This window comes from Sardina pilchardus, chromosome 10 (assembly GCF_963854185.1).
Source record: "Sardina pilchardus chromosome 10, fSarPil1.1, whole genome shotgun sequence".
Lineage (NCBI taxonomy): Eukaryota > Metazoa > Chordata > Actinopteri > Clupeiformes > Clupeidae > Sardina > Sardina pilchardus.
In genome coordinates this window covers 19,333,701-19,359,453 of record NC_085003.1, presented here as the reverse complement: position 1 = coordinate 19,359,453, position 25,753 = coordinate 19,333,701, and the positions used below count along the sequence as shown (strand labels likewise).

The window sequence follows — 25,753 nt, the reverse complement described above, 5'->3', positions numbered from 1 at the left end:
AGCAGCCTCATTGACATAGAAATTGTTAGGAAGCTAACGTTAGTGACTTGAACAACTGAGGAGCTAACAAATAATATTTTAAAATGAAAGACGTTACTGGATATCTCAAACAACAGCAAAGCAATAGTACGACGCCAGAGCTCGCCACAGAATGGCATACGCTTGAGGATTTACATAACAAAAAGTAAGCAAATAGTTGAACTGACGTTGATTAGCAATGTAGCTGTGTTAGCTAACATTAAATGGCTAGCACTCTTCCATTGGTCATAACCTACGCTGAGTCATGAAGCTATTGAGTTGGATAGAAAGGGTTTATATGTGTTAGAGGATAATGCACAGTATGTTATACACAGCACATCTTATCAGGTTCCAGTACTTAATATATAGATATGTTAATATGTTAAATCAAAAACTACAATGTTATTTTACGGGTTATGGAAATATGTATGTTGGTTAGCCAGTGGCTTTATAGTTAAGCTAACTCTAGCTAACCAACATTCAATGTAGGCTAACATCTGTATAATGGGTACTTGATTAACCATTGCAAGTTATTACACTATCAAACTAGTTGTCGCAAAATGAACAACGTTGGCTATTTACAACGTTTTTGTAAAGCTTTCGTCTTTTGTTTATCATCTTCAAAGGAAATCTGAGTGACAATGTTATCCGGATAACATTAACCTTAGTGACGTTCTATGAATCAGCGACCTCCTAGTACGTAGATCTATTGCAACTATACATTTAGGGCTTATCCTAACATTGTAAGCGTACCAATACAACATTTTCTTTTTTTTCTTTCTTGTCGTTAGACCTGTATGTCAAAAACGTTTGACCCTACGAATCAAGCTCAATCAATGAAACGTTTTGATCGTATGGAATGGATGATAGCCCTTCCTGTTTTTCATCCAACAAGCCTTTTTGTAATGGTGAATAAGAAACAACATTGGCTAAGCCTAGGCCTATACCAATCTCGTCAAAGATGCTCTGCTGATTATATTGGCATATAGTCGGCAGAGCATCTTTTACGAAATTGGCATAGGGCTGTTGGGAACATTTGTAGTGGGCGTTGCGATTCATTGCCAGGTCTTCCACAGACTAGTGAAGTTATAACATTAATGATGTTATGTAAATAATGATGTCTTGGTGTAATATGTATTATTACACATGCACTACACATTCCGCTTTTGGTGGTCTGTGCAACAGCATGGATGATAACATTTTGTCCCACTTGTACAATGCATGTACATCAGTAGTTGGTGTCTATGGCAAATACAACAGAGCAGTGCTTACACTTGGACTGGAGCTCAATATCTGTCTGAATAAAGTAGTCTACACATGAGCTTAGAGGGGAATTACAAGTTGAGAATGGCATGTTTTGCTTTATCACGCCTGACTTTATAGTCTGCATAGTAGTAGACGCATGCACACTTAATAGTAGTCACTGAATTTTCCAAAACCAGTTTAGACCCATAGAGATCAATATTGTTGTACTGATTGATCAGAGATGTACTAGCCATTCATGTCGGTCTATTTGGTCTAAATGGTTTCATTTTCTAACCCTCCTCGCATCTAGATTGTGGCATCAGTTGACGCTCAAGTTGACAGACTTTGTGAAAGATCCCTACTTTGCGTCTGGAGATGGCCTTATTCAGGTGTGTACATTCTTTATGTGTAATTTCATCAAGCTGATAAAAGAAAATCTGTTTGTTTTGGTTTCCATGTTTTGTATTCATTTAATTAAATGATTCTGTTCATTGTGCTCCATTTGTAGCTCTATGAAAACTTCATCAGCGATTTTGAGCACAGGTAAGCTATGGTTTTACTCAAAAAAAGTGCTGATTGAAAGTAAATGTAAAGAAATGCAGTGAAGAAATGCACTTTGTTCATGTATTGAATGTGATTTCATTTCTGTTGTCTTCTGCGACAGAATCAATCCACTTTCCTTGATGGAAATCATTCTCTTTGTGGCCCGTCAGATGACAGGTATTTGTCTCCCTCAGCTGTTCCACTCTTCTCTTTCCATGTATCATTCAAAATTGAATAAATAAAAGTAATGTGGAGGGTTTTTTTTTTGGCAAGATTGCTTTTTGAGTATACATGTGTGCCTCCACAGATCCCAACACAGCCATCAGCTTCTTGGAGAAAACAAAAGAAAAGGTAGCCATGCCTGCATCATCAAATGATGTCCATGTTCTCTCAGGGAAAGAAATGTACTAATCCCCTATGTTGTTCTTTCTCTCTCTGTGAAATAAGGTCAAAAGCAGCGATGAAGCAGTCATCCTGTGTAAGACTACAATCGGCAGCCTGAAGCTCGAGATCAATGACCTCCCTGCAACCAAGGTACCTCCACGCTTATGGCTGTGCTAGCTGTACACATGTCAGAATAACGTTTATATATATATATATATTATTGCTACCGTCTGATTGTCTGTTCTCCCTTGAAGAAAATAATTGAAGATGTGGATGAGATGCTCAACAACCTGCCCGGTGTGACCTCTGTGCATGGCCGCTTCTACGACCTGTCCAGCAAATACTACCGCATCATGGGCACCCATGCCCTCTACTACAGGGATGCGCTGCGCTACCTGGGCTGTGTTGAAATCAAAGACTTGCCAGGTAAGTCCGGCCGTGACCAACACTGTCACCACCACCCTCTGCTATGATCATATTATGCCTATAGTCGTTAGTTGTATGAATGGTTCATATTTACGAGTTAGAGTGTACCACCATGTGTACTGTTGCCACTGCATCAGAACAGAAGGTGAGGGAGACAACAGAAATGAAAGATGGGGACATGTGACATACGGGTGCAGTCTGCGATTCTACTCGTATACACTATTTTGAGTATTCAGTACTTTTCTCCTCTGTGTCCTGATGCGCATATAATAGGTTTCAGAAAGGTCCGGGGCAGGGCACGTTAACCATTGAGTTGCATCACCTCTACTTTTACAGTCTCTAAACACTTAGCAATTTAGCAGACCAATTGCTTGAGTTTTGTCCCATTCTTGCAAATGTAGGACATGTGACCGAGCTGGACCCCATACTGTTAATGTAATATATACCGTAATATATGTAATATGTAATATATACTGTAATATATGTATGTGCCTTTCCAGATGTACACACTGCCATAGGCACTAATGTACCCCCACACCATTGTAGATGCTAGCGTATCACTGTGCACTAGACGATGCACAATCTATGATTTCCAAAAAGAATTACACATTTTGACTGTTCTAACCACAGGATAGTTTTCCACTTTTCTAGGTCCATCTTGAATGAGCTCAGGCCCAGATTAGACGGCAGCATTTCTGGATCATCTCTAAATATAGTTTCTTATTTGCATGGTAGAGTCTAGCCAGAATATGTGGATGGAGCGCCTAACTGTGTATACCTCAGCCTGAGCCCTTAGAATGAGTTTAAACAGGACAAAAACATATAATGCACTATAGGTATAGTATTATTCTTATAGCGTTGAATTATTTGCCCACGCACTTTTTCACAGATTGATGAATACCGTATTTCTGAGATTCTCATTTTATACCCAAATCTTTGTACTTGCACTCTGCACTCTGACAAAGTTGAATCTAATCTAATGTAATCTGATTGAATTATGGTGCCAGTTAATCTTATTAGTTATGAAATGTTCCTTGTGGTTTCTGTAGCATTATGCTTTCCTAGCCTTTTGTTGCCTTTTTGAGACATGTTGCTGGCATCACATTCAAAGTTTCAGTAGAATTTTAGTAGATTATCACAACGGGGTTGCAGTTTGTTTTAGGCGTTCATCATTATTATTTGTTTGTTTTGACTACAGAGGCCGAGCAGCAAGAGAGGGCATTCACACTAGGTCTGGCTGGCCTGTTGGGGGAAGGAGTATACAACTTTGGTGAACTGGTAAGAGCTAGTATTTCATTAGTGCATACAAGGAACTGTCTCTTACTGTCCTGTGCGGTCCTGATTGTCCCCGTTCATGCATTTGTCCACAGCTCATGCATCCTGTTTTGGAATCTCTGAGAAACACAGACAAGCAGTGGTTAATTGACACACTTTATGCATTCAATGGTGGGAATGTGGACAAGTTCCAGAACTTTAAGTCTGCCTGGGGACAGCAGGTAACATCTGTTTTGTGTAGTTTTCCTTGTATCACCGTAAATCCTTAACTACATCTGCACAACATTACTCATGAGATTACAAAGCACATCTTAACGCTTAAAATGCTGTGCAACACTTTTCTCTGTCAGCCGGACCTCGCAGCACAAGAGCCCAAACTCATGCAGAAGATCCAGCTGCTCTGTGTGATGGAGGTGAGCTGTCCATCAATTTCTTTAGTATGGCCGACTCATTCGGTTAGGTCTCCTCCATTCTGTCGTTCACTCCAGCACATTGCCTTTTATTGAGATGTTGGTGTTTTTCATGCTTTGACTTAAAACCACTGTGGCTGCATTGTCTATTTAATGCCTGTAGATGGCAGTAGATACGTCCTTAACCCTATGAGCCCAACTGACGCAAAGTGTGTCAAAAAACACACTCATTCGTCTCTGTTACATTGCTCCATGATTATGAGACCTTTATTGCACGAAAGAGCAGAAGTGGGGCTTTCCAACAAGACCCTTATCTGTACAATCAAGTATGAAAATAAAAAAAATCTTGAAATTAAATCAAAGTATATCATATTCACAGTCTATACTGCTCTGCTTTCACCGACGCATCCATTACTCTTGCTTGAATTACTCGCGAACCCGGGATCGCATAGACATGGCACACATGTCAGAGAAAGAGGAGAAACAGAGCTTTCCATTGATACCAAATACTTCGATCCTTCTGATCAATCAGTACAACAATATTGCGGGTGTCAGTAGACATTTAATTTATTTGTTGTAGTTGAATGTTTTCTTTGCCGGGGAATTCAGCCATAACCCATAAGAAGACTAATTCACCACGATTCACCCGTACATGCAAGCAGTGTTAACACTGACCGTAATGTGAACACTTTCTTGAAAACAGTGATTTAATGATGGATTGTTTTATCTCATTTTAACTTGTTAGTGATTATAATCTTTCACATGACTTGACCCCAAATATTTGTTGCCATACATTTTCAACTGTATAGATCTAACTGCCCAATATACCTCACCACCATATGTGTACTGAAGCATAGTGGTGGTCATGGGGATTCTTCTGCAGGATCTTACAGGGCTCTCAAGTGGTCCAGTCTTTAAAGGAGCTGCCCGCTTCTTTTGCTGGAGTATTGGTGTTGAATATAATCATGGTGCGTTAGTTTACACGACTTAACCTAATGGTGACATTTCTCTCCACTCAGATGACTTTCACGCGCCCCGCCAACAACAGACAGCTGACCTTCCATGAAATTGCCAAGAGCACCAAGATCTCTGTGAACGAGGTACATTAGCTTTGCATTTTCACCCATTCGACATGGATGATGGTTGTGCGCCCTGACTGATCTTCACTGCGTGCGTTTTAGGTGGAACTGCTGGTTATGAAAGCCCTGTCTGTCGGGCTGATCAAGGGAAACATCGATGAGGTGGATCAGAAGGTTCAGATGACATGGGTCCAGCCGAGAGTACTGGACGTACAGCAGGTACTGAATCCTTTTCATGAGATCACCATAGTAATCACTTGTGTTACGAGATCACGATAGTAATCGCTTGTGTTACGAGATCACGATAGTAATCACTTGTGTTACGAGATCACCATAGTAATCACTTGTGTTACGAGATCACCATAGTAATCACTTGTGTTACGAAATCACGATAGTAATCACTTGTGTTACGAGATCAGGATAGTAATCACTTGTGTTATGAGATCACGATAGTAATCACTTGTGTTACGAGATCACCATAGTAATCACTTGTGTTACGAGATCACCATAGTAATCACTTGACTTTGGTTAGCCTTCTGATTTTTTTTGTGCAACCATGACTTGTTAAATGTGACTGCCTGATTTGCTAAACGGCTTTGCCAATCGATGTTCTCCAGATTAAAGGCATGAAGGATCGTCTGGACTTCTGGTGTGGGGACGTCAAAAACATGGCCGTCCTGGTGGAGCAGCAGGCCCAGGATATCCTCACCTAACCTCAACATCTATTTGTACCAGGCCCAGGATATCCTTACCTAACCTCAACATCTATTTGTACACCTATGCGCGTGTTAATGCAGTGTCATTAACATACTTTTTTTTATTGTTCACAGAATGGTTAGCAGCAATGGAATTGAACATTTCTTTGTATTTAATGTAAGGAAACTGTCCCTATCATTTTATGATTAAAGGCCAGTATCCAAAAATCAGTATCAGTATAGTTTCTTGAGAATGCGTATCTTGTGTGGCTTACCTAAAATATGCAGCACAAAAAGTCCTTTTTCATCACTAAATAAAAATTGCCATTTATTTCTGTAAGGCACACACGCCACATATTTATATAAATTGTTCAGCCCCAAAGTATCCCTCCACCATGATTCTTATATTGCCAGATTCAGGGCAGTCGGGCCTACGCATGCATGAGACATGTCGAGCTGTCAGCTTGCTGTGGTGAGATTACACGTCAAAATGTAAGAATGTTTATTATTTAAAAATCAAAATCAAATCAATGCAAGTAATAATACATGATATTGTGGCAGATATGGGTCGTCTAGAGACTGTGTTGAAAAATACAATATGTAGCATGTGTGAATGGCACTTACAATGACCAGGATAAATGCTTCTAACTAAAGGTAGTGAAAATGCCCTTAAAACAGCCAAGGGCTCATAGGGTTAATGCATTCATTGTTTGGATAAGTGAGTTGCCTTATTTTATACCTTGTTCGGAGCATATTGTTTCTGAAGATGTGCATTTCTAACATACACATTTTCATGCAAATTAGATGGGCTTGTTTACATTGCAGCACATCTTTCATGTAATATGTATTGCCAAAGAGTAGCCTGGGTTTCCCATACTGCCTTGCGCGGTGATTTCTTTCACGCTGCTAAGGCAGTCTGGAAACTAACGCCCCCATTTTCGCCTGATGTTGGTGGCCAATCACAGAACAGGGGAGAAAGCAAGACCATGAAGAGCTATGCAGAGACACATTTGATTGACATCCGTGGCGCCCAATGAACGGATCTGGGCATTTTTTCAAATACGAGAAAATGAACGTCTGGTTGCCAGACCACGTCTCATTTGAGAAGTGGGAGGCGTTAGCCAGGCTAGCCAAAGAGGGGAATTATCTGCTATCTGTTCCCATACCTGAATCAAATAGAATATCATTGAGGTCAACCATTGAGGTTTAATGCAGCCACGCCCACGACACACAGTGGGACTTTTGGGCTTCAAGTGCTACCAGGTGAGTTTAGATACCGGGATGAGATTCTGGAGCCTGTGGAAATTCCATATCTCCAGAATATGGGACCAAATGCCATCCTCCAGGATGATACCGCTCGCCCCCATAGAGCTGGGATCATCAGAGAGTACCTCCAGAATTTGGGAGTGGAGAGGATAGAATGGCCTGCCGTGACGTGAGTCCAGACCTCAACCCAATTGAACACTTGTGGGATCAGCTTGGGCGTGCTGTACGTGCCAGAGTCACCAACAGAACCAGGTTGGCTGACTTAACAGATCCTTATCGAGGAATGGAATGCCATCCCACAGCAGAATGTAGCCAGGTTGGTAACCAGCATGAGAAGAAGGTGCCAAGCTGTTGTGGCTGCATATGGATCCTCTACACGCTACTGAGGACCCTGACACTGAGTATAAAATGAACGAATGTATGCCTAACATGTTTTGTTTTCCTCATTTCTGTGGGAGAATGCAATCGTCAATGCTTAACAAAGGTGAATTCCAACAGCATAACAGGCCATTTTGGCACATTTTTCATGGCACTACTTATACGTTTGCTTGTGTTGCTCATTCCATGGGAGCCCAATGCTTACAAGCTGTACCTCATTGTAAAGGTGACTAATAAACGATGAAAATTACATAAAACACTTTAGTGATTGGCATTATTAAAGTGGAGATATAATGGGCCAAAGTCAAGTTTCCTTACTTTTTGTGAGCAGTTTATTTACGTGGTATTTGTGGAGGGTGGTACACATCTGCATGAAAAACGCATACACATAAAAGTAATTGGGACATGCTTTTATGTCAATGTGCCACTGTGGTTAGTCCCTATCAATAGACCTCTGAAGTTCGCCAGCAGAAAAACTACCATCTTTGCCCATATAAGGAGGTCTGGCATCTTATGATTTTTCCTATGGGAATATGGGAAAATAGCATGGGGATTTTGAATTATCGCTCCTGTTAAACTCTCGCGGGGATGAGGAAATCAGAAATGCAGACGTTTTGCTCTACACACTTTTGTCTGCCTTCAATGGATACTGTGATCTTCGATATGTTGTATGTTGATTTTTGCTACCCCAGAGCTAACTTACAATGCAACTTGCCATACATAGTTGGCTTCAATTAACACCCAGATCTTTATACTGTCTTTATATATGTTTATACTTTATACTGTCTTTATATATGTTTATACTTTATACTTCAGAGAGTTCGCCTACAAAAAGTACCCAAAGCTGCCATCTTTGCCCACATAATGAGATCCAGTATCTTGAGATTTTGGAGAAAATAACATTTGGGTTTTTGGAATTATCACACCTGTTAACCTTTTTTTATATATATTATTTTTTTGGGGGGGGGGGTTATGCCTTTAATTGGACAGGACAGTAGAGAGAATGACAGGAAGCGAGTGGGAGAGAGAGTTGGGGCGGGATCCGGAAAGGACCACGGGGCGGGAATGGAACCCGGGTCGCTGGCATGTGGTGCAGGTGCCCCATCCAGTCGCGCCACAGCCAGGGCCCACACCTGTAAACCTAACCTTTTCTCCTCTACTCTTAAGTGGGTACTGTGATCTTCAGTAGGTTGACTGTGAACTTTGATTTTTGCTACCCCAGAGCTAACTTGCTGTGGAAATTGCCATAGGTAGTTAGTTTCAATTAACATCTGGATCTCCTTACATCGGCAAAGATGGCAGTTTTGGGCCCTTTTTGGCGGCAAACTTCAAAGATCTGTTCACAGATGCCAACTACATCACTTAAACAAGACCGCCATGTTTGTGCACAAGGAATTTACCCCTGTCCAGTATATCTGAAATCTTAAACTTGAAATATCCAAGACTGAGACAAAACTACTTTCATACTTGTAGAGCAGACAGACCCTCTTACTGAGCTTGCTGAAGCACCTTTCTACAATTCAGGATACATTTTGGTAAAATCCAAATGAACTTGTATTGCAAAATGAAGTGAGCAACCACAGCCTCAGAAAGTAAAATGATTACAATGCATTGTTTGTACCTGTACACTTCTCAGGTGATCCAAATTAGTTACAAGCTACCTGGCTGAAAAGTTATATTAAAGACCTCTCTGTAGGCCAGAAATAAGTACTCTGAGTTTGTCATATAACAAAACACTGTTTAACCACCTAGACAGATTTGATATACTTGCCATGTCTACTACTAAATCTCAAAGTCATTGCAGAAATGAATGGTCTACTCTGGTCTGCTAACTTTGCTGAAGCCTCACCCAATCCAGGGAAAGGTGCTGCCCCTCAACTGTCCCACCTCGTAGTTCAACCAGAACCATAGACAGACAGAGTTGCAAGTGCGACACATGTCATGTGGTCAATAGTTCCAGCAAACGGCAAACCTGTGTTGAATGGCTGTATTGCAGGAGGGTGGGATGTATTTATGGATGCTGAAGGGTGTAATCTAATAACTATTTGGCTACTGACCAAGTGACCACAACGGTCTCCATAACCCGGACACTGGCATGGACATGTGACCATCTTTTTCCAGTCTCTTAGGGAAATGTCACCATTCTGTTTTTTCTCTAATTTACTCTTCTAAACAGAGTTCTTCTAAACCAGCTCATTCTAATGAGTACAACTCTTCAGCCAGATAGATGAGCTAATTCAAGCAGGTCAGTTGTGAGCTTATACGCCTTTTGGGTGTTGAATAATGGGTCCGAAACAAATGTAGGGTAGGCTATAGACACGAGCATTTATTAAGAGGAGCACACTGGACGGCTCATATGGAAGGAATGGACGGGTGGCAGATCACAGCAGCTGAAGGTCACTTGTCTTTGTTCTTGTAGTTCTCCAAGTTGGCCAGGACCCATCCAGAAGGCCCCAATATGGTTACGAAAAAGGTGACCATCACAAAGGCTTGCTCCTGTGTCAATGACAAAAAAATCGAGAAAGTATTTTGATGTGGCCTTCATAGGTCAATGAATTGAAGTTGTATGTAGGGCTACTCTTATAAACGTCAAAATGAGCAAACTCAATGATGCAACATGGTCTCATTTTTGGACATTAGGTATTTTTACGGTTTGGTTTATAAGCAGTGGTTTTAAGCACAGGATTTGCTTTTATTCATCAAAAGCATAACTAAAAAACACTCCTCCCTTTCAACAGACGACTGTAATCTAAACTCTGCATGCAAATACCACAGGACAAACACTCCACTTATGGTACAAGTGCCAAGAAAGGCGCCTTTAAATACATGTTTTATTATTATAGGCTACTACAAGTTAAGCTGTAAACCGTTTGAAGGAAGACAACCGTCAATGCAAAATTGAAGGACTTTACCATGCAGTTTAACTGCAGACAATGCAGCACAGTCTGCGGTGTCTTCCCTCCCTTAATCGCTTTCTCAAAAATATTTTGGCCAGGAACAATTCTCCGAGGCGATTAAACTGCATAGACTAGTAGGCTAGTTACCGAGACAAAAAGTCGTTTATAAGGCGTTGATGCAGGGATCACTGCGCCATTAACGGTTAGGTGTGGTAAACAACAAGATTATGGCGTAAAGTTATTTAAGAAGTCAGTGTTTAATTACCTGTCTAGACAACGTATTACAATTCGATTTTAAACTCCACATTAATATATAGGCTACAATAGTCCCGGTGAATGTCCATTTTCTAAAGTGAAAAAAAGCGCAAACACAGGGTGACTCCGTGGTAAGTGCGCAACGGTCGCAGTGGATACTTACGCCAGCAGACAGGACATTCTTTGCTGGTTTGTGGCTAAGATTTGCTTTTTGGATCATCTGTGTTCCTGCACCTCTTAGGAGGGTAAAAGAACGAGTCAGTCCCGACATTCTTTCGGACGTGTGTATTCTTTCTTTTTCCAAAATCCCAAATAACGAGTGTAGCCTCACAGGGAAGGACTCAGACGCCCACGTCCTTCAGGATAAGGGTTGAATTTTGTTCACCTGCCAAGTGCCATTTAAGGTCAACGTAAAAAAAAAAGTTGGTGTACGTTTACCAATCAGATACGTCCATATTGGACTGCTAATATACAATTGGCCAGACGCATTAGATCAGTGGAGGAGCAGTTTCATTTTAATCGGACTGGTGTCCTCATTTCACTCCTGCCCCCAGCTCAGTTCACCATGCGCAATAGTACCAGCATCGGTATGCGTTTACGACCCAAGCTCTGCACTGTGAATAGCCCATGTCGAGTTGATCTAAGTGCACGTACACACATAAAGCTGGTTTTCCTGTTATGACCACATTGTGTGTGAAACGCTGTTTTGAGTACTATATTCATTCTGCATAGAGGCAAGTAGCAGAAAATATGTCGGTTCATTTCTGAGACGAGGACCTGGCTACAAAAAAAGGAAAGGAGCCCACTAGCAACACATTTCCCATGCACTAGCGCAACTCTTCAGGCAAGCAAATGAACAGGCTAATCAGTGAAATCACCTGTTTAAAGTGCGCCGGCAGGTTGAACCATATGGCGAGACTTTCTGAACCCGGACATTTTCATACCTCTGAATCGTTGTTCTTTGAAAGAAAGTCTATTGTAGTCTTGTGGTTAAAGAACCTGTCTGCCTTTTTTATTTATGGTCTGTCTATGAGCTTAAAGTGACAGCTGGGCACCAGAGGTGGGTGGATGCAATTGATACTTGTAAAACACTTGATTCTGTAAGATGTCAGATATGTGAGACAGACATGTAGCACACGATCAAAAGTTCCAAAAAACCTGTGCTGAATGGCTGAATCGCAGGAGGGTGGGTACTTCTGGATGCTGGAAGGTGTAAATCAATTAACTCATTGACTACTGACCAACAGATTGGTTGTAAATAGTTCCAAAAGTCCCATAACGAGGAAATAGCCTGGAAAAAGCACTGCCATTTTACTATGGGAGTGTCGACTCTGTTTTATCTACCGCTCTGATGTGGCCTACAGAGCTATGCCAAGGCCATAAATACATGGAATAAATGGAATATTTTGATTCCCTAGCTAAGAAAGTTGAATTGGCAAGATGAATCACAGGAAGTACTGTGCTTAAAAATCTTTCCAGGGCCAGGCACACTCACCACATGAAGCCTAGTTCTAATTTCACAACTCAATTTTCTTCCACTGGGAAAAGCTTTGAATACAAAAATGTATTTTAGAGAAGTATTGACAATGCGTGTGGTTATTGCCGGTTTTCTGTCATTATTGTGCAGTATAAGTATCTTTATTGAAAGTGCTACTTAACTGCTGCACTAAATATTATGCAACTGTTTTCTCCCCAAATACTTGAAGCTTGACTGTGAACAGGCAAGTAACTTCCCTAGTGGATGCAGGCAAGTAATGAGGTCAAGCATACCGTATGCTTTTTTCCAGAAAAGTCCATTACTCAGTGAAACACAATGGACACTCAATGTTGATATGCTAGACCAACTTGCTATGTTATCTACTCAAGATATACCAGTATTGCTTACATCTTGAATAATAAATCTGACTTTTCAATTTAGCTTGATGATACATGCTCATTTATGATACTCAAGCTCACTAAGTCACTTTCTCAGAGAGTGTAACAATATTGCAAGACTGTCTTTGGGCTTTTAAACAATAATGGTATTTGGTAAAGTTTATTTTATTAAATACATTAACAAACAAGGGTTCACGTTAAGATTTGACACTAAAATGACCAGTAAATCAGTGTCTCCTGAACAATATCATTACATTAAATAAAGCACTTTATACATGCAATCTAATTAACATAACGAATCATAAGATTCTCAGATGCGAACATCCTCTTGGGGTTTCTGGAATCCACTGACCTCAGTTTTTGAAATCCTTGGGTAAAACACATTACAGTACACGTCAATAGCAGTTATGCAGCCTCTTTCACTTCACACTTTCATGCCCTTCCTGAGCAGACCGACCATAACAAACCAGTTTCCTTGAAGGGAGGGGCAGAGGGTTGTTGTTTTTTTTAGTCATACTTTGAGCTCACTGACATTTTCCCTGGTCTCAAAATGACAAAACCAAGCTTTTTAGCCGTTCTACATTTAGGGGTAAACTACATTATGTGTAACACAACATAAGTAAAATTGTCCTAACAATGCACGACCTACCTTTGATGACCGTGTACAAGTCGCTCATCCCTGATTCATAAACATTTTCAAGAATGTCAGGTTCATGTCTTCTGCCATCTGCAATAGCATGAGAACACTGCTTTTGAAACTATCTAGCAGAATGCATTTCCACACAACACCCAATTGGTATCCCCTTAAATTCAAGGTAACATTCTCCTAAAATTGTCCATTTGGGATCATACTGAGCCTATTGTAACAATATAAACAGACGCAATCACATTCATTATTGTCATTTCATAGGTACAATATAGACCCCTATGGCCAATAAGGTGTTACATTTTTGTCATTTAATCCATTTCATGTCCATTGATGGCTTTCTAATACTAAACTACTTCAACTGTGACATGACATTGTATATATAAGCACGCCATGAATGCTGAAAGATATACTCACATTTGCCTTTGAGGTACATCATTGACTGTGGTCCCCAGTTATTGGAACGTATAGTTTGCTGTAAGGGATGTTAATAAATTTCATATTTAAAAAGTACTGCATAGTGATCAGATAAAATTTATGTGAATTATTCAAATTCCATACCTTTTCAGTGCAGTGCGAGTCCATGATCAGAACACATAAAATTACGTACATCCATATACTTGTTGTCTGTCCCTGTAAACAAAGTTGTGTATTTGTTGTTTACGTGTCAATTCATCAACACATTACCACATTATGCAGCTCCAAATGTAATAGGTTTATCTTCACTTACCATGGCCAAAAGAATAAGAAGTCCTCGTGTTTGTGATCCCATCTGATTGCAGCAATGTTCCAGGGCCCCTTTATATGGCCATGAATAGCAACAGGGTCTCAGGTTCAATACAACCCCCTGTGAGAGACATCTCTTACTTGTGCTGTCTCCTATCATGGTAGACCAGATTATATTAACTTGACCACAAACGCTGACGTCAACAAGACACCTGCCTAAAATGAAAATCAATTGCTGCACTTTGACTGAGTTTCGCACATGTTTGGAGAGTGGCAAAGAAAGGATGTTTAATCAACAAGGATCCCATCATGTTACTGTAAAGATGACAGCTCTAAAACATTATTTAATTAAACATGATGTGGGAACTTTCTCTTGGGTTCATTGATATGGCAAAGAGCTCTCCTTAATCAACACAGTTTATTTTGAACATTTATCAACACAGGGTTCAGTGAAAATTTGAATGGCTGTTTAACATACAGAAATATAAATGCTGGTAACTTGACAAAGTAGACTATAGTGTTTACTTTTTCACTTGACAAAAACTCACTTTGCCCTGCTAGTCCTCAATGTTAACTGCATAAGTAGTAAAACCAGATCATATATAGGACCTAAGTCCTGTTTAGAAGAGCATACGGCAGTCATTTGTAAATAATTAATGAAAATTAATTATTGTTATTAAAGGAATTATAGACAATGAAACATGAATCTCAAAGTAAATGCCATCAAATAATAAATACATAAATACAATTCAATAAATAAATAAATACATGAACACATTCGTAGCAATGTGCAGTTGACAACGCTATTCCAAACAGAGTCATATATGCATTCAAAACAAAACCCATAACAAGACTCCCATGACTCCCAAAAGAAAACCGAAATGGACGAGTGCATGACCTGCCCACATGACTCTCTTATGTCCTGTGCTGTGGACAACGTCTTCCCGCCTCCTCTGTTCCGGAGGCTACCCAGGCAGGCCGCTGCTTTTGAATATCGACTGTACGATTTGCGTCAGACACTGACCAAACTCCTCGAGAATCATTTGCTCAGCTTGAGACAAAGTGCACCCTTCCCTCTCCGCCTCTTCAGCCTGAGCCAGGAGGCAGCCGCACGTGGCTTCCACCACGTCAGGCGTGATGCACGCCAGCGGACACCTATCAACACAAAGAGCCATGGTGACGAAGCTAAACAAGAGAAGGCTTCAGCCTGTCAGGAGGCTACAGAATTAAAGATTAAAAGCCATAAAAGAGGGTGGCGGGTAGCTATAGACATGGCCAGCAGCTGCATAGCCATACCAATGTAAGCGCAGTGTGGTTGGGTTACAACAGTGGCAACAATGACCCACCGTACAACAACACAAACATCACACAACGTGCCATGGGTGTAACCACATCTGTAAAACCAGATGGGTAAGAAACAGGCGCTCTGGAACTCGCACTCACCCACACAAATGAATGTGCGTCTGCTGCTAATGTGGTTTAGGACACACTATATTCCGTTTAGTAAGAAGCTCTCAGAAGCAGGAGATAACCAATTAGCAAGTGAAAACTTCAAGCCAAGGGAAAAAGCTGAATCAGTGTGACTAAAGATGAGATGCAACAGTGAGCTCTTTGTGACTATTCACTTTACAATGGATTCATTATATTCCAATTCTTTTTCTGGCCACTGGTTAAAGAACATTATCAAGGTCGTTCTCTTCAGAGTACATGTTTCAAAACGTATTTTGAGAAACATACATCATGCTGAATCAGCTCAATCAAGAATAGAGATCATCTGAATTACCTGCTCTTCTGCCCCCGGCCAGAACTCTTCTCAGAACTCTCCCAGCCCACTGACGTTCTCTTGGGGCTTTCCTCATAGTTTCTACAGCCAACACACTTGCAAGTGGAGGAGCACATGATCTTGGCCTGGAAATCAAAACAACAAGAAGACAAACAAAATCAGTGATTCTTCGAGAGAAATGAATTTACTGACGGCCAATTCCAGGATTTTAAGATGTCGCTTCTCCTCACCTCGTAGCACTCACAGTAGTTCTTCAGGCAGCCAGAGCGCTTGCAGTTGCAGCCCTTATTATGACGCCCTTTAGGGTCTCCAAGTTTACGATTGCCAATTTTTGGACGAAAGGCCTCTGGGTTTCTCTCAAGACAGATCTTATGGAAGTGGGCGACAAATATTTAGATTGGTATTGTGTTGCTACAAGCTACAAACCTGTGCTATGGACTTAGATCTTAAATGACCTCAAATCAAATGACCCAAAACAAGTCTTTGGTACATGGCTGAATCTGACTAACCTTGATTGCTTTGTATCTTTCAGGCTCATGTTCAGTGTTGTTACAACAGTTGATGCAGTTGCAGTTGCTGCAAACCTCCCCGTTTGCAAAGCAGTCACAATATCTTCAAAGAGAGTCACACCATAAGATAAAAATGACTTAATCTGTAAAGAAAATACAATTGAATCTATTTCTAATTGAAATGTGAATATGAACACATAGAAGAGATAACATACAGCTTAAGACACTGTGATTTGGTGCAGTTGCAAGGCTTCCTCTGGGATTTGGAGTCCCAGTGGGATCCACTTAACCTGTTGTAAGAGTGGTAAACTCAATATGCAATTCAATCAAAAATACATCCAAAATACAATATTAACATCTAGTAAATGACTCAAGCTGTGTGCTCATACTGTCTCTGGATCATCTTCGGCTGACTTTCTGGATTCAATCCTAGCGTGTCTGGGTACAAAGGGCATGGGTTCTGATGGAACTAAAGGGAAACAGAATGTAGTTTATGATACATACACACGAAGTGATACAACACATTTATTTTTCATTTGAAAATGGACTTAAAAGGTCCAAATGCATTCATAACCCTTCATTCTGAACTGGGACTCAGGTTTGTTTGCAATGTCTCCATGTCGTAAAGGCTCAGGCGTTTTAAATGTCCGGCGACATGGGAAGTTCGGGAAAAGCTGTTGAGACGGGGACTCTGAGATGGGCGGGCCAGTAGGAGCAAGCTAGGGCCACAATGCCTATGCCATATTGGCTGCAAATAGCCTATCATTAATAACGTGCAAACAATTTCATTTTTGTAGTTCCAAATATGAATGGAGCTATCGCTTGCTGAAAAACGGAACGACCTCAAAGTATGGAACCCAAACTTGAATCAGGTGGCCTATAGTTCTGTAATTTCTCTTCAAATGATTTGATCTTGGTCCACTCTCTTCATACAGTAAGTGCTTTTTAATGTGGAAGATATTAGGGGCATGAGGACTAGATGGAAACATGCAAGCATCCCAGCAGTGCGCACAAGAAAGCATCGTCACTTATTCTAAAACATAGGCTTAAAAATGCATAAACAGACCACGTCAATTAAATGCATAAACAGACCACGTCAATTTGGCAACATTATTCTCCACCATGGTTTAATATATTCCTATGTTGCGGGGGCATTCATCTCTTTTTGCATGTCTTTCTCATTAATACTAAAGCCAGACGAGAATATAATATTACAATAGTTGGCCTATCATAGGCCTATAGTATAGTATCAGACAGTAACTAGGCTATAAGATCATTTTTGACATGATCAGGCTATCACTGGCTCTCCCATCAGGATTCCATTAAACAAGATTCATCGCGACTCATAATTGAATATGTAATATTGCATGTTTTGCTCAAAATCATATTAGCCTAGGCCCTACTACATAGATTAACAACCTGGTCGGATAATACAGTATTCAAAACAGATCTGAAAAGCTACGACTCGTTCGACTGTTCTTGTGAATTTAATTGTTTGGAAGAGCAAGAGAAATCCTCGGCCTACATATTATTCTTTGAAAATTCCGATGCCAATATTGAGATTTCAAAGGCTATAGGTTTATCTCCTCTGAAGCATTCCATTTAAACGTAATGCTCAACACTGTTATTGGTCACCTTTAACCTAAACCTTTCATTAATTGAATCCAACCTGGCTCAACCCACTTATTGCGTTTGATCACACGCCGTTTTCAGACTAGTTTGGTCACTGTGTAAAATGAAAATAAAAAACAAAAAACAAAATGCGATTATCTGCAAACGCTGTACACCTATACTTCTCTCCAAAAAGAACATGGACGACCTATCAAATGTTGAAATTGAAAATGTCATTATGTTATGGAACATGTATGCTCTTTTCGAATCTAATTCCAGCAACACGTCTCAATCGTTGGAACGGGGAAACAAAAGGCTTGAACACAATGCAGAAAACAGCAGGAACATTTTGCATCTAAATAGGCTGACTGACAGCATGATTGGGTATAAAGAGAACATTCCGACGAGGCAGTCTCTGAGCGGTGAAGATTCAATTCAAAATCTGGCACCCGTGATAGTATGTGGGTGCATTAGAGCCTATGGCATGGGTAGCTTGCACATCTGGAAAGGCCATATTAAAGCTGAATGATACACAAGTTTTGGATCAACATATGTTTCCATCCCGACAATGTCTTTTTCAAAGAAAGCCTTGAATATTTCAGGAAGACAATGCCAAACTGCATTATGCACATACAGCACAGCTGCAAAGTTGAAGAGTCCAGGTGCTAAAATGGCCTGTCTTCAGTCCAGACATGTCACAACAAACAACACAAACAAACAATACTACAGAAAAAAAGACCTCAGAATGTTAAGCAATTCAAACCTTACATTGGGGTAAAAATGGGCACCATTTCACTCTTAAAACTCCTGCAACTGATCTCCTCAGCTTCCAAATGTTAAGAGACAGTTATTAAACCAGACCCGGCTCCAGGGGGGGGCAAAAGGGGGCGGTGCACCCTCACACAAAAAAAGGTGCCCCCTCAGTTTTACTTGGCCTAATCCTAACTGTAGCCTTTTACGATTGATAGTGCCCCCCTGAAAATCTCAAATGCCCCCTTTATCACGGCTCTCTGCAGCCGGGTCTGTATTAAACAATTACATAACAGTAATAAACTGTTATGTTATATGTCCCTCTCGCACCATTTTTGGAGACAAGATGTAAAAATGATGATAGAAGACTGACTGGCTTATTAAACGTGTCTGTTACACTGTAAGCAGCTGATAGGCCTCAAACCTGTGACATGTAGGGCCCAGACATGAGGCTGTATCCGAAGCCAGGGCCCAGAGGAACTGGGGCACCATATGGGCTGGAGGGGAGGCCCTGGTGGCCAGACGGTAGGCCGAGGGAGGGCCCATACTGCTGAGACGGTAGAGTGCATGGTCCTGGCAAAGAGGAAGGAATCATCCGACCCACTGGATAAGAGCTGATGTAATCAAACTGACCAAGGTCTGTTTATGTAGGAGAAATTGGACATGAATGATCAATGAGTGAATACAAGTTTCCTGTCTTGTACGTTTTCATATGTAGAAAAATTGACTTTCTGTCAATAGCTGAGAGTCAAGTCAACAACGCATTTAGGAGTATAGGGTTCTTCAACCAAAATCTGTGACACATATAACAAACAACTGTATTACTGTTCATTGTGGGTGACCAAGACTATGCACAATTAAACTGCAGATAAATAGATGAAAGACAACCGAATAGACAAATAATGTAAACATGTCTGCTGAGAGCTGTTTTGCCCCGTATACCCACCTTCAACTTTTCCACATGGGGGGCACAGTTCAGGAGTGCTGCCGTGCGGTGCAAATTGTTGCTCTGGACTGGTGGAGTTATGACTTCCTGAGGGCATTGAGTGAATCATTGGAAGTGATTGGTGATTAACAACCACCACCTGTGGCCTGCCATTTGCATCATGCAGAACCTGCAATGGAGACAGCGGTCATACCACTGGATGCTTCACAGAAAATCAAGAAAAATGGTTTCATAACTCCAAAGCTCTGACCTGGCAGACGTTGGGCATCTGAACGACAGGACTGTTGTCCACTGACGGGTCAAGAGATGAGAGAAAAACTATTGGATGGTTGCCCTAATGCAGAGAGCACACAAGCATTTGAACTGGTAGAATAACATTCTCTCCTCAACACAATAGCAACATTAATACATTAGTACTCTCTTGTAGCTCAGGGTAACTAGGTGCACTTCAAGCACAATGAGTTTCAAATTGTTTTTTTTATCTTATATCAATAAATGGAAGCTAAGCCTCAGTGAAATGGCAAAGCCAGGATTACCAAACAACCTTAAAATAGATTAATGTTGTCATTGCTTTTTGTAGTCACAGCACAGTTGTTTTCAGTGTAAGCGTAACCCTGTCACCTAATTAAGACACCATAGCATGGCCCCAGCCGTGGCGCAACTGGCTGGGGCACCTGCATCGCACGCCGGCGACCCGGGTTCGATTCCCGCCCCCTGGTCCCTTCCGGATCCCACCCCAGCTCTCTCTCCCACTCGCTTCCTGTCATTCTCTCTACTGTCCTGTCGAATTAAAGGCATAAAAAGCCCAAAAAATAACCTTTAAAAAAAAGACACCGTAGCATAATGATGTACTGCATTAACCACTCAGTGTTCGCATACATTCCTGGCTTTGCAAATGAGAAACAAACAGTGGCTCAGACAAAATCATAATAAGCCTAAATCCATCTCAATCAACACTTATGTAAAAAGGATCTGATTCCCTTCTGAGCATAATCTCAAACCAAAGACTGCATCTTTAATGGATGGTTCAACCCAAAATTGCACTATTACACAACTCCTGTGAAGACCACCAATAGACCACTTCAAATGTTACATCATATCAGCCTCTATGCCCAGCGGACAGCATAGAACAGCCCTCAAATTGGCAGAGAGGTCAGACATGTCACCCAAAAGCCAACACACAGTGAAATCATCTTACATGCTGACAGATGTCTGGCTTGTTTCTCAGTTCAAAAGTCAACTCTGGTTTAATGAAAACTTCTTCTGACGGTTCCTCTGTGACATCTGAACTAATGCTGGCCACAGCATCACAGATTTCTCTCTAAGATGGAATCACATTAGAAAGTTAGAACGTCTCCCCTCTGCCTGAGAAATGGTAAGTCTGTGGAATCATTTTGTGGGTGAGTGGTCTCAAGTATGTGAAGCACTTACTGACATCATTCCATAATGCAATGCCCCTTCAGATGTCCATGAGCAAGCAGCAGAATTCAGTCCTGGATTGGGATTCATGTAACGATAAGGGCTGGACAGGAAATCCTGACAGTGGGACATAGTAGAATTTTGATCACACGGAACTGGGCAGCAAAATCTAAAGCTGCCACACCCGCTGTTTGGGTCTGTTTCATCCCCTTCAATCTCTCTCGTCAGGTAGAATAGCGCTCTATCCTCAGAATAGCCCTCCACAGACACGATTCCATCATTTGGGACTCCAGTCAAACAAGTGTTCAAACTCTCTTTGGGCAACTCCTGTTGCCCACTGTCAAACTCGTCCTTCCCCTTGTTCATTACTTTACTTTCAGGGATCTGTTGGAAATGTTTAGTGTATACTTTTAACTATTGAATAATACAAGTTGAATTAATGCTAGCTTTCCATTTTACCCACTTAACCTTTTTGACATTTCCAATAAGTGCCTTTATGCCTTAGCGTTATCTCTGTAGGTCTACTTCTTGATGTAAGGTAAAGTTTGGCTTAAATTCTAAAAGTCCTGTCAGTTTAAGCTAATGTTACATTGTTAGCTAGCAAAAATGTTCCCTTGCTTACTTTAATATAACTTAATGTTACCCACAACTCCAATGTTACTTAGTAAAGGTAAGTCACATGACCTTAATTACAACAACCCACATTAACTTGAGCGATAGATCATTAATACCATTAAGATTTCTGCTAATTCTGCTAATCCAGTTCAATGCACATTAGCAACGTAGCACTAGCTAACACATAAAGTGACTTACATCTGGTGATTTAACAAATTATGAAATTGAGTATTTTTTTTGTTTCTTTGTTTACAATGGAATATAGCTTGACTATATTTTCTTCGAGAGCTGAGGTAATTAAACCATTACAGCAGCAACATAAGTGTAAATGACCACAGACCTTTTTGAAGAGAGCTGTAAATCTTGATCAAGTCACGTTAGCTGACACTGACTAGCAGCTACCATTCTTAGCTCGTGCATGCAGATGTTCTTCTCAGCCCACTCCTATGATCTCGGGCCTGGTCTGTAGGCCAACTCCCACAGATCTCCTAACAATATTTTCGTAGAACTTATACATTCTACAGAAGTTTTGTTTGTTGAGTTTTCAACGTTTGCATCTTAATTTTAAGTGAGGCGGTCTACTGCGCCGAAGGCTGCACATAAAGGCTTATCATTTGTGAACTGGTATATTAAACTTATGTAAAAAAAAAATTGACATGGAGCTTTCAGCAGCCAATTCAATTTTGCATTGTCACTTTGTTTTTTCTTTCCATATTTGGTCTCATTTCTAAAATCATGTGCCATGATGTTATCTCACCCTCAATGTCAGCAGAACAGAGTTCACTTTAAGTGTCTCTGGTTTAATTCACAGTCGCGTCTCTCCCCCAGCCCCCCCAGAGGTGAAGGATTATGAAATAGAAAACCACGCCTCCATGTCTATGATCCATCCATACCCTCCTTCATAACCCAGCGTGTCTTTTAGAAGTACTGCTTTTGGGTCTACTTAGAAAGAAGTTGTCTACGCTGGCTTCACATTGACGAATTTTGTCACACGATGACAGGGAATCTTAGCAGGTGCAACTCCGTCCTCATAACAGGAGCCAGTCGAGGACTAGGTTTGCAAATGGTGAAGGACTTAGTAAAACGGAACGAGAGGCCGAAGAAAATCATAGCAACTGCGAGGAATCCAGCCACAGCCAAGGTATGCTAGTTTGGAAACACTGATGACCTAGAAACTGCGTACATAGCCTACACCTCTTAGCGATTTGTATCAGTCAAGTTGACTTTATGTTGTTTTGTTGCAGGAGCTACAAGAAATCACCAGATCAATCCCTGGAGTTCACGTAATCGCCCTGGGTAAATTCAGAAGGATTGTGGATCCCTATTCCAGAAGCAGAGTTGCAAAGTCTCGCATTTGTCACGAAAAGACTAGGATTTTTGTTTGAAAGAATAATTAAGTCCAGATACAGCGTTTCTTGTCTGAATCTGTTATAACAAGTTTGTGTAACATGTGACCATGTAGACTAGCCCACAGTTTACTGAGTGTGTGCAGCAGATGGCGCCATTGAGCCATAGTTAGTGAGGTCTCAGCAGCCAAGATGAAGGCAGATCTCTCAGAAAGTAACAGGCTACTGAAAGATAAATGTTGCATGGGCCCATTATATTCACTTGTCATGGAAATGTAAGGATACCACCTTCAGTCAGTGATCAAAGGGAAAGATGAGCTTTGAAAAATGGATCTAGTCTTTTAAAAGGTCAGCAAATAATGTACTTCCTAACTGGGATATGGCTCACATGCAGTCACTTGCAGAACAATTCATCATCATGCCTTTGATTTAACTCTGGAAGTTGTTATTTGCAATTTACAAAGGACATGCAAACACAGTCACTAACCATTATTAACTAATGTATCAAGAATCACTAATGCCACAGTGTATGTTCATGTGTGAGTTTGTTGACGTTGGAAGTCAATAATCTTTCATCTGTGTTCTCAAAAAGATTTTTAAAACCCCATAGTTTCTCCTGTAAGTAACTGTCTTTGTCTTTTCAACAAAATCAGATGTTGTTAGTGAATCAAGCATACACTCAGCTTCTGAAGAAGTTGCTTCCATCGTGGGAAAGGAGGGATTAAACTGCCTGATAAACAATGCAGCCATCAACATCTCCACTGACCTGAACACTGTGACCATGGAGGCAATGATGAAGACCTTCGAGAGCAATGCTGTTGCCCCTCTCATAGTCACCAAGGTCAGCAGAATACTAATTATATTTATCTATTTATTTTATTTATTCATACTCAATGGATAGCAATGGAGAATTGTAACTTGGCAGCTAATTTATCATAAAGCTCTTGTCATTTGGGGACCATTTTCTTTGGGCAACTCCTGTCCATTTTCGAGTCCATTTTCTTTGTAAACATTATGTTTAATAAGAATATTTCTACTGCTACAGGCCTTTCTACCACATTTACAAGCAGCGGCAGGACAAAACTCTGGGATGGGTGTGCACAGGGCAGCCGTCATCAACATTTCTTCCATCTTGGGATCTATTCAACTGAACTGGGGAGATGGAGCCCAGTTTAAAAGCTATGCCTACAGAACATCCAAGGTATGAGAGGCCTGTTGAGTGCAGAAGGTTTTCAAAGTGTCCACCAGTCATGTTAATGTGAAATGTCTTGTGGATCTTTGCAGTCAGCGTTAAACATGATCACAAGATGTCTGGCCACAGATCTAGAAGCTGAAGGTATTCTGTGCCTGGCGTTACATCCCGGATGGGTGCGCACCGACATGGGGGGCCCGCAGGTGATGTCTAGTTTGCAGCTATTGTTCTTGTTATGTTGTCAATGACGCGGCTTATGCATAACAAGAACACTTCTCTCTTCAATTTTTCAGGCAACACTCACCCCAGAGGAGAGTATATCTTCACTTCTATCAGTGATTTCCTCATTGACTGGAAAAGATCATGGGGGATACATGGACTATTCAGGAAACAAACTACCATGGTGATTGTCCTACACATGGAACGAGTAACTCCCGATTTGCTCCCTACATTGGACAGTTATTTTTGGATGGTTAGTAGAGGTGGGCTAGATTGTCATGAAGAGTTAACAAGACACTTGATGGAGGACCTGTTTTTCAAGTACGGTACAGCTGTCTTGTTTTGTTTTATCTTCTTTAAACATCAAATTTAATCTGAAATGTCATCTGAGTTTTTTAAGGCTTATGTGTGAAACGACATGCTCATAGGAGCCATTACAACCCTCCTTCCTACTTCACATGATGCTCTACCAGAGACATGTCCATATCTACAGTATACTGTACCAACTAGGTCTCGCCAGAGACATGTCCATATCTATACTGTACCAGCTAGGTCTCGCCAGAGACATGTCCATATCTACAGTATACTGTACCAACTAGGTCTCGCCATAGACATGTCCATATCTATACTGTACCAACTAGGTCTCGCCAGAGACATGTCCATATCTATACTGTACCAACTAGGTCTCGCCAGAGACATGTCCATATCTATACTGTACCAACTAGGTCTCGCCAGAGACATGTCCATATCTATACTGTACCAACTAGGTCTCGCCAGTCACATATGGATATCATTTGGAAAGGTTATTGCCCACGTTTCTCCATAGTATGACAATGTCAATTTGAGTATCTTCATCTATATTTTTAATATGAATATGTAGTCCCACAAAAACCCATGATGCCTAACCACCCTTTTTGTACATTTTAAGTACCATGTATTGATACAGTATTGTTTGTTATTACACTATGTTCTTTACAATAAATTAAACTGTGGACCATGCCAAATAAAGTATGTCCAAATCACTTTCATCCAAATAATGTGTGCGTTCACCACTGCACACATTATTATTACACTATGATCATCATGTGACGCTGGATGGAACACAAACCCTGTGCAAAATGAGAAGGATGAGAGGATGAAGTGTACACCCCATGATGAAAATATGAATGAAAGTGTTTGTATTGTTTGACCACATATGTGCAGGCGAAGTAAAAAATATGCTCTCAAACTATTTTTTTTAGAAAT

The 25,753-nt window shown here is 40.8% G+C and overlaps 4 protein-coding genes across 5 annotated transcripts; 2 read left to right on the top strand and 2 right to left on the bottom strand.

Moving 5' to 3' along the window:
* On the top strand, window positions 1–6,306 carry psmd13 (proteasome 26S subunit, non-ATPase 13). The gene is made up of 13 exons (XM_062547897.1): window positions 1–184; window positions 1,574–1,652; window positions 1,772–1,806; window positions 1,928–1,983; window positions 2,114–2,157; window positions 2,254–2,340; window positions 2,445–2,616; window positions 3,815–3,894; window positions 3,987–4,112; window positions 4,242–4,304; window positions 5,321–5,401; window positions 5,483–5,599; window positions 5,998–6,306. Exons 1-13 carry the CDS (start codon window positions 84–86, stop codon window positions 6,091–6,093), a joined length of 1,137 nt encoding a protein of 378 aa, XP_062403881.1. The 5' UTR covers window positions 1–83; the 3' UTR covers window positions 6,094–6,306.
* A 3,714-nt stretch (window positions 6,307–10,020) lies between these two features.
* Window positions 10,021–11,260, bottom strand: LOC134093769 (cytochrome c oxidase subunit 8B, mitochondrial). The gene is made up of 2 exons (XM_062547006.1): window positions 11,035–11,260; window positions 10,021–10,215 (listed from the first exon to the last, which is right to left on the bottom strand). The coding sequence occupies exons 1-2, from the start codon at window positions 11,140–11,142 to the stop codon at window positions 10,117–10,119; spliced, it is 207 nt and encodes a 68-aa protein (XP_062402990.1). The 5' UTR covers window positions 11,143–11,260; the 3' UTR covers window positions 10,021–10,116.
* Window positions 11,261–14,522: 3,262 nt separating this feature from the next.
* tesmin (testis expressed metallothionein like protein) lies at window positions 14,523–22,178 on the bottom strand. Of its 2 annotated transcripts, none has more exons than XM_062547777.1 (12): window positions 22,092–22,178; window positions 21,149–21,253; window positions 20,916–21,038; window positions 19,968–20,051; window positions 19,718–19,886; window positions 19,196–19,410; window positions 16,800–16,879; window positions 16,626–16,700; window positions 16,411–16,513; window positions 16,132–16,269; window positions 15,902–16,026; window positions 14,523–15,273 (listed from the first exon to the last, which is right to left on the bottom strand). In XM_062547777.1, exons 2-12 carry the CDS (start codon window positions 21,224–21,226, stop codon window positions 15,084–15,086), a joined length of 1,380 nt encoding a protein of 459 aa, XP_062403761.1. In that variant the 5' UTR covers window positions 21,227–21,253; window positions 22,092–22,178; the 3' UTR covers window positions 14,523–15,083. The 2 variants fall into 2 exon arrangements, with proteins under 2 accessions (XP_062403761.1, XP_062403759.1); XM_062547775.1 differs by having other exon boundaries at window positions 21,149–21,520; window positions 22,092–22,137.
* Window positions 22,179–22,651: 473 nt separating this feature from the next.
* zgc:110339 (uncharacterized protein LOC550490 homolog) lies at window positions 22,652–25,514 on the top strand. Its single transcript, XM_062548298.1, has 6 exons — window positions 22,652–22,892; window positions 22,996–23,047; window positions 23,751–23,938; window positions 24,143–24,298; window positions 24,382–24,492; window positions 24,583–25,514. Exons 1-6 carry the CDS (start codon window positions 22,746–22,748, stop codon window positions 24,694–24,696), a joined length of 768 nt encoding a protein of 255 aa, XP_062404282.1. The 5' UTR covers window positions 22,652–22,745; the 3' UTR covers window positions 24,697–25,514.
* Window positions 25,515–25,753: the final 239 nt, after the last annotated feature.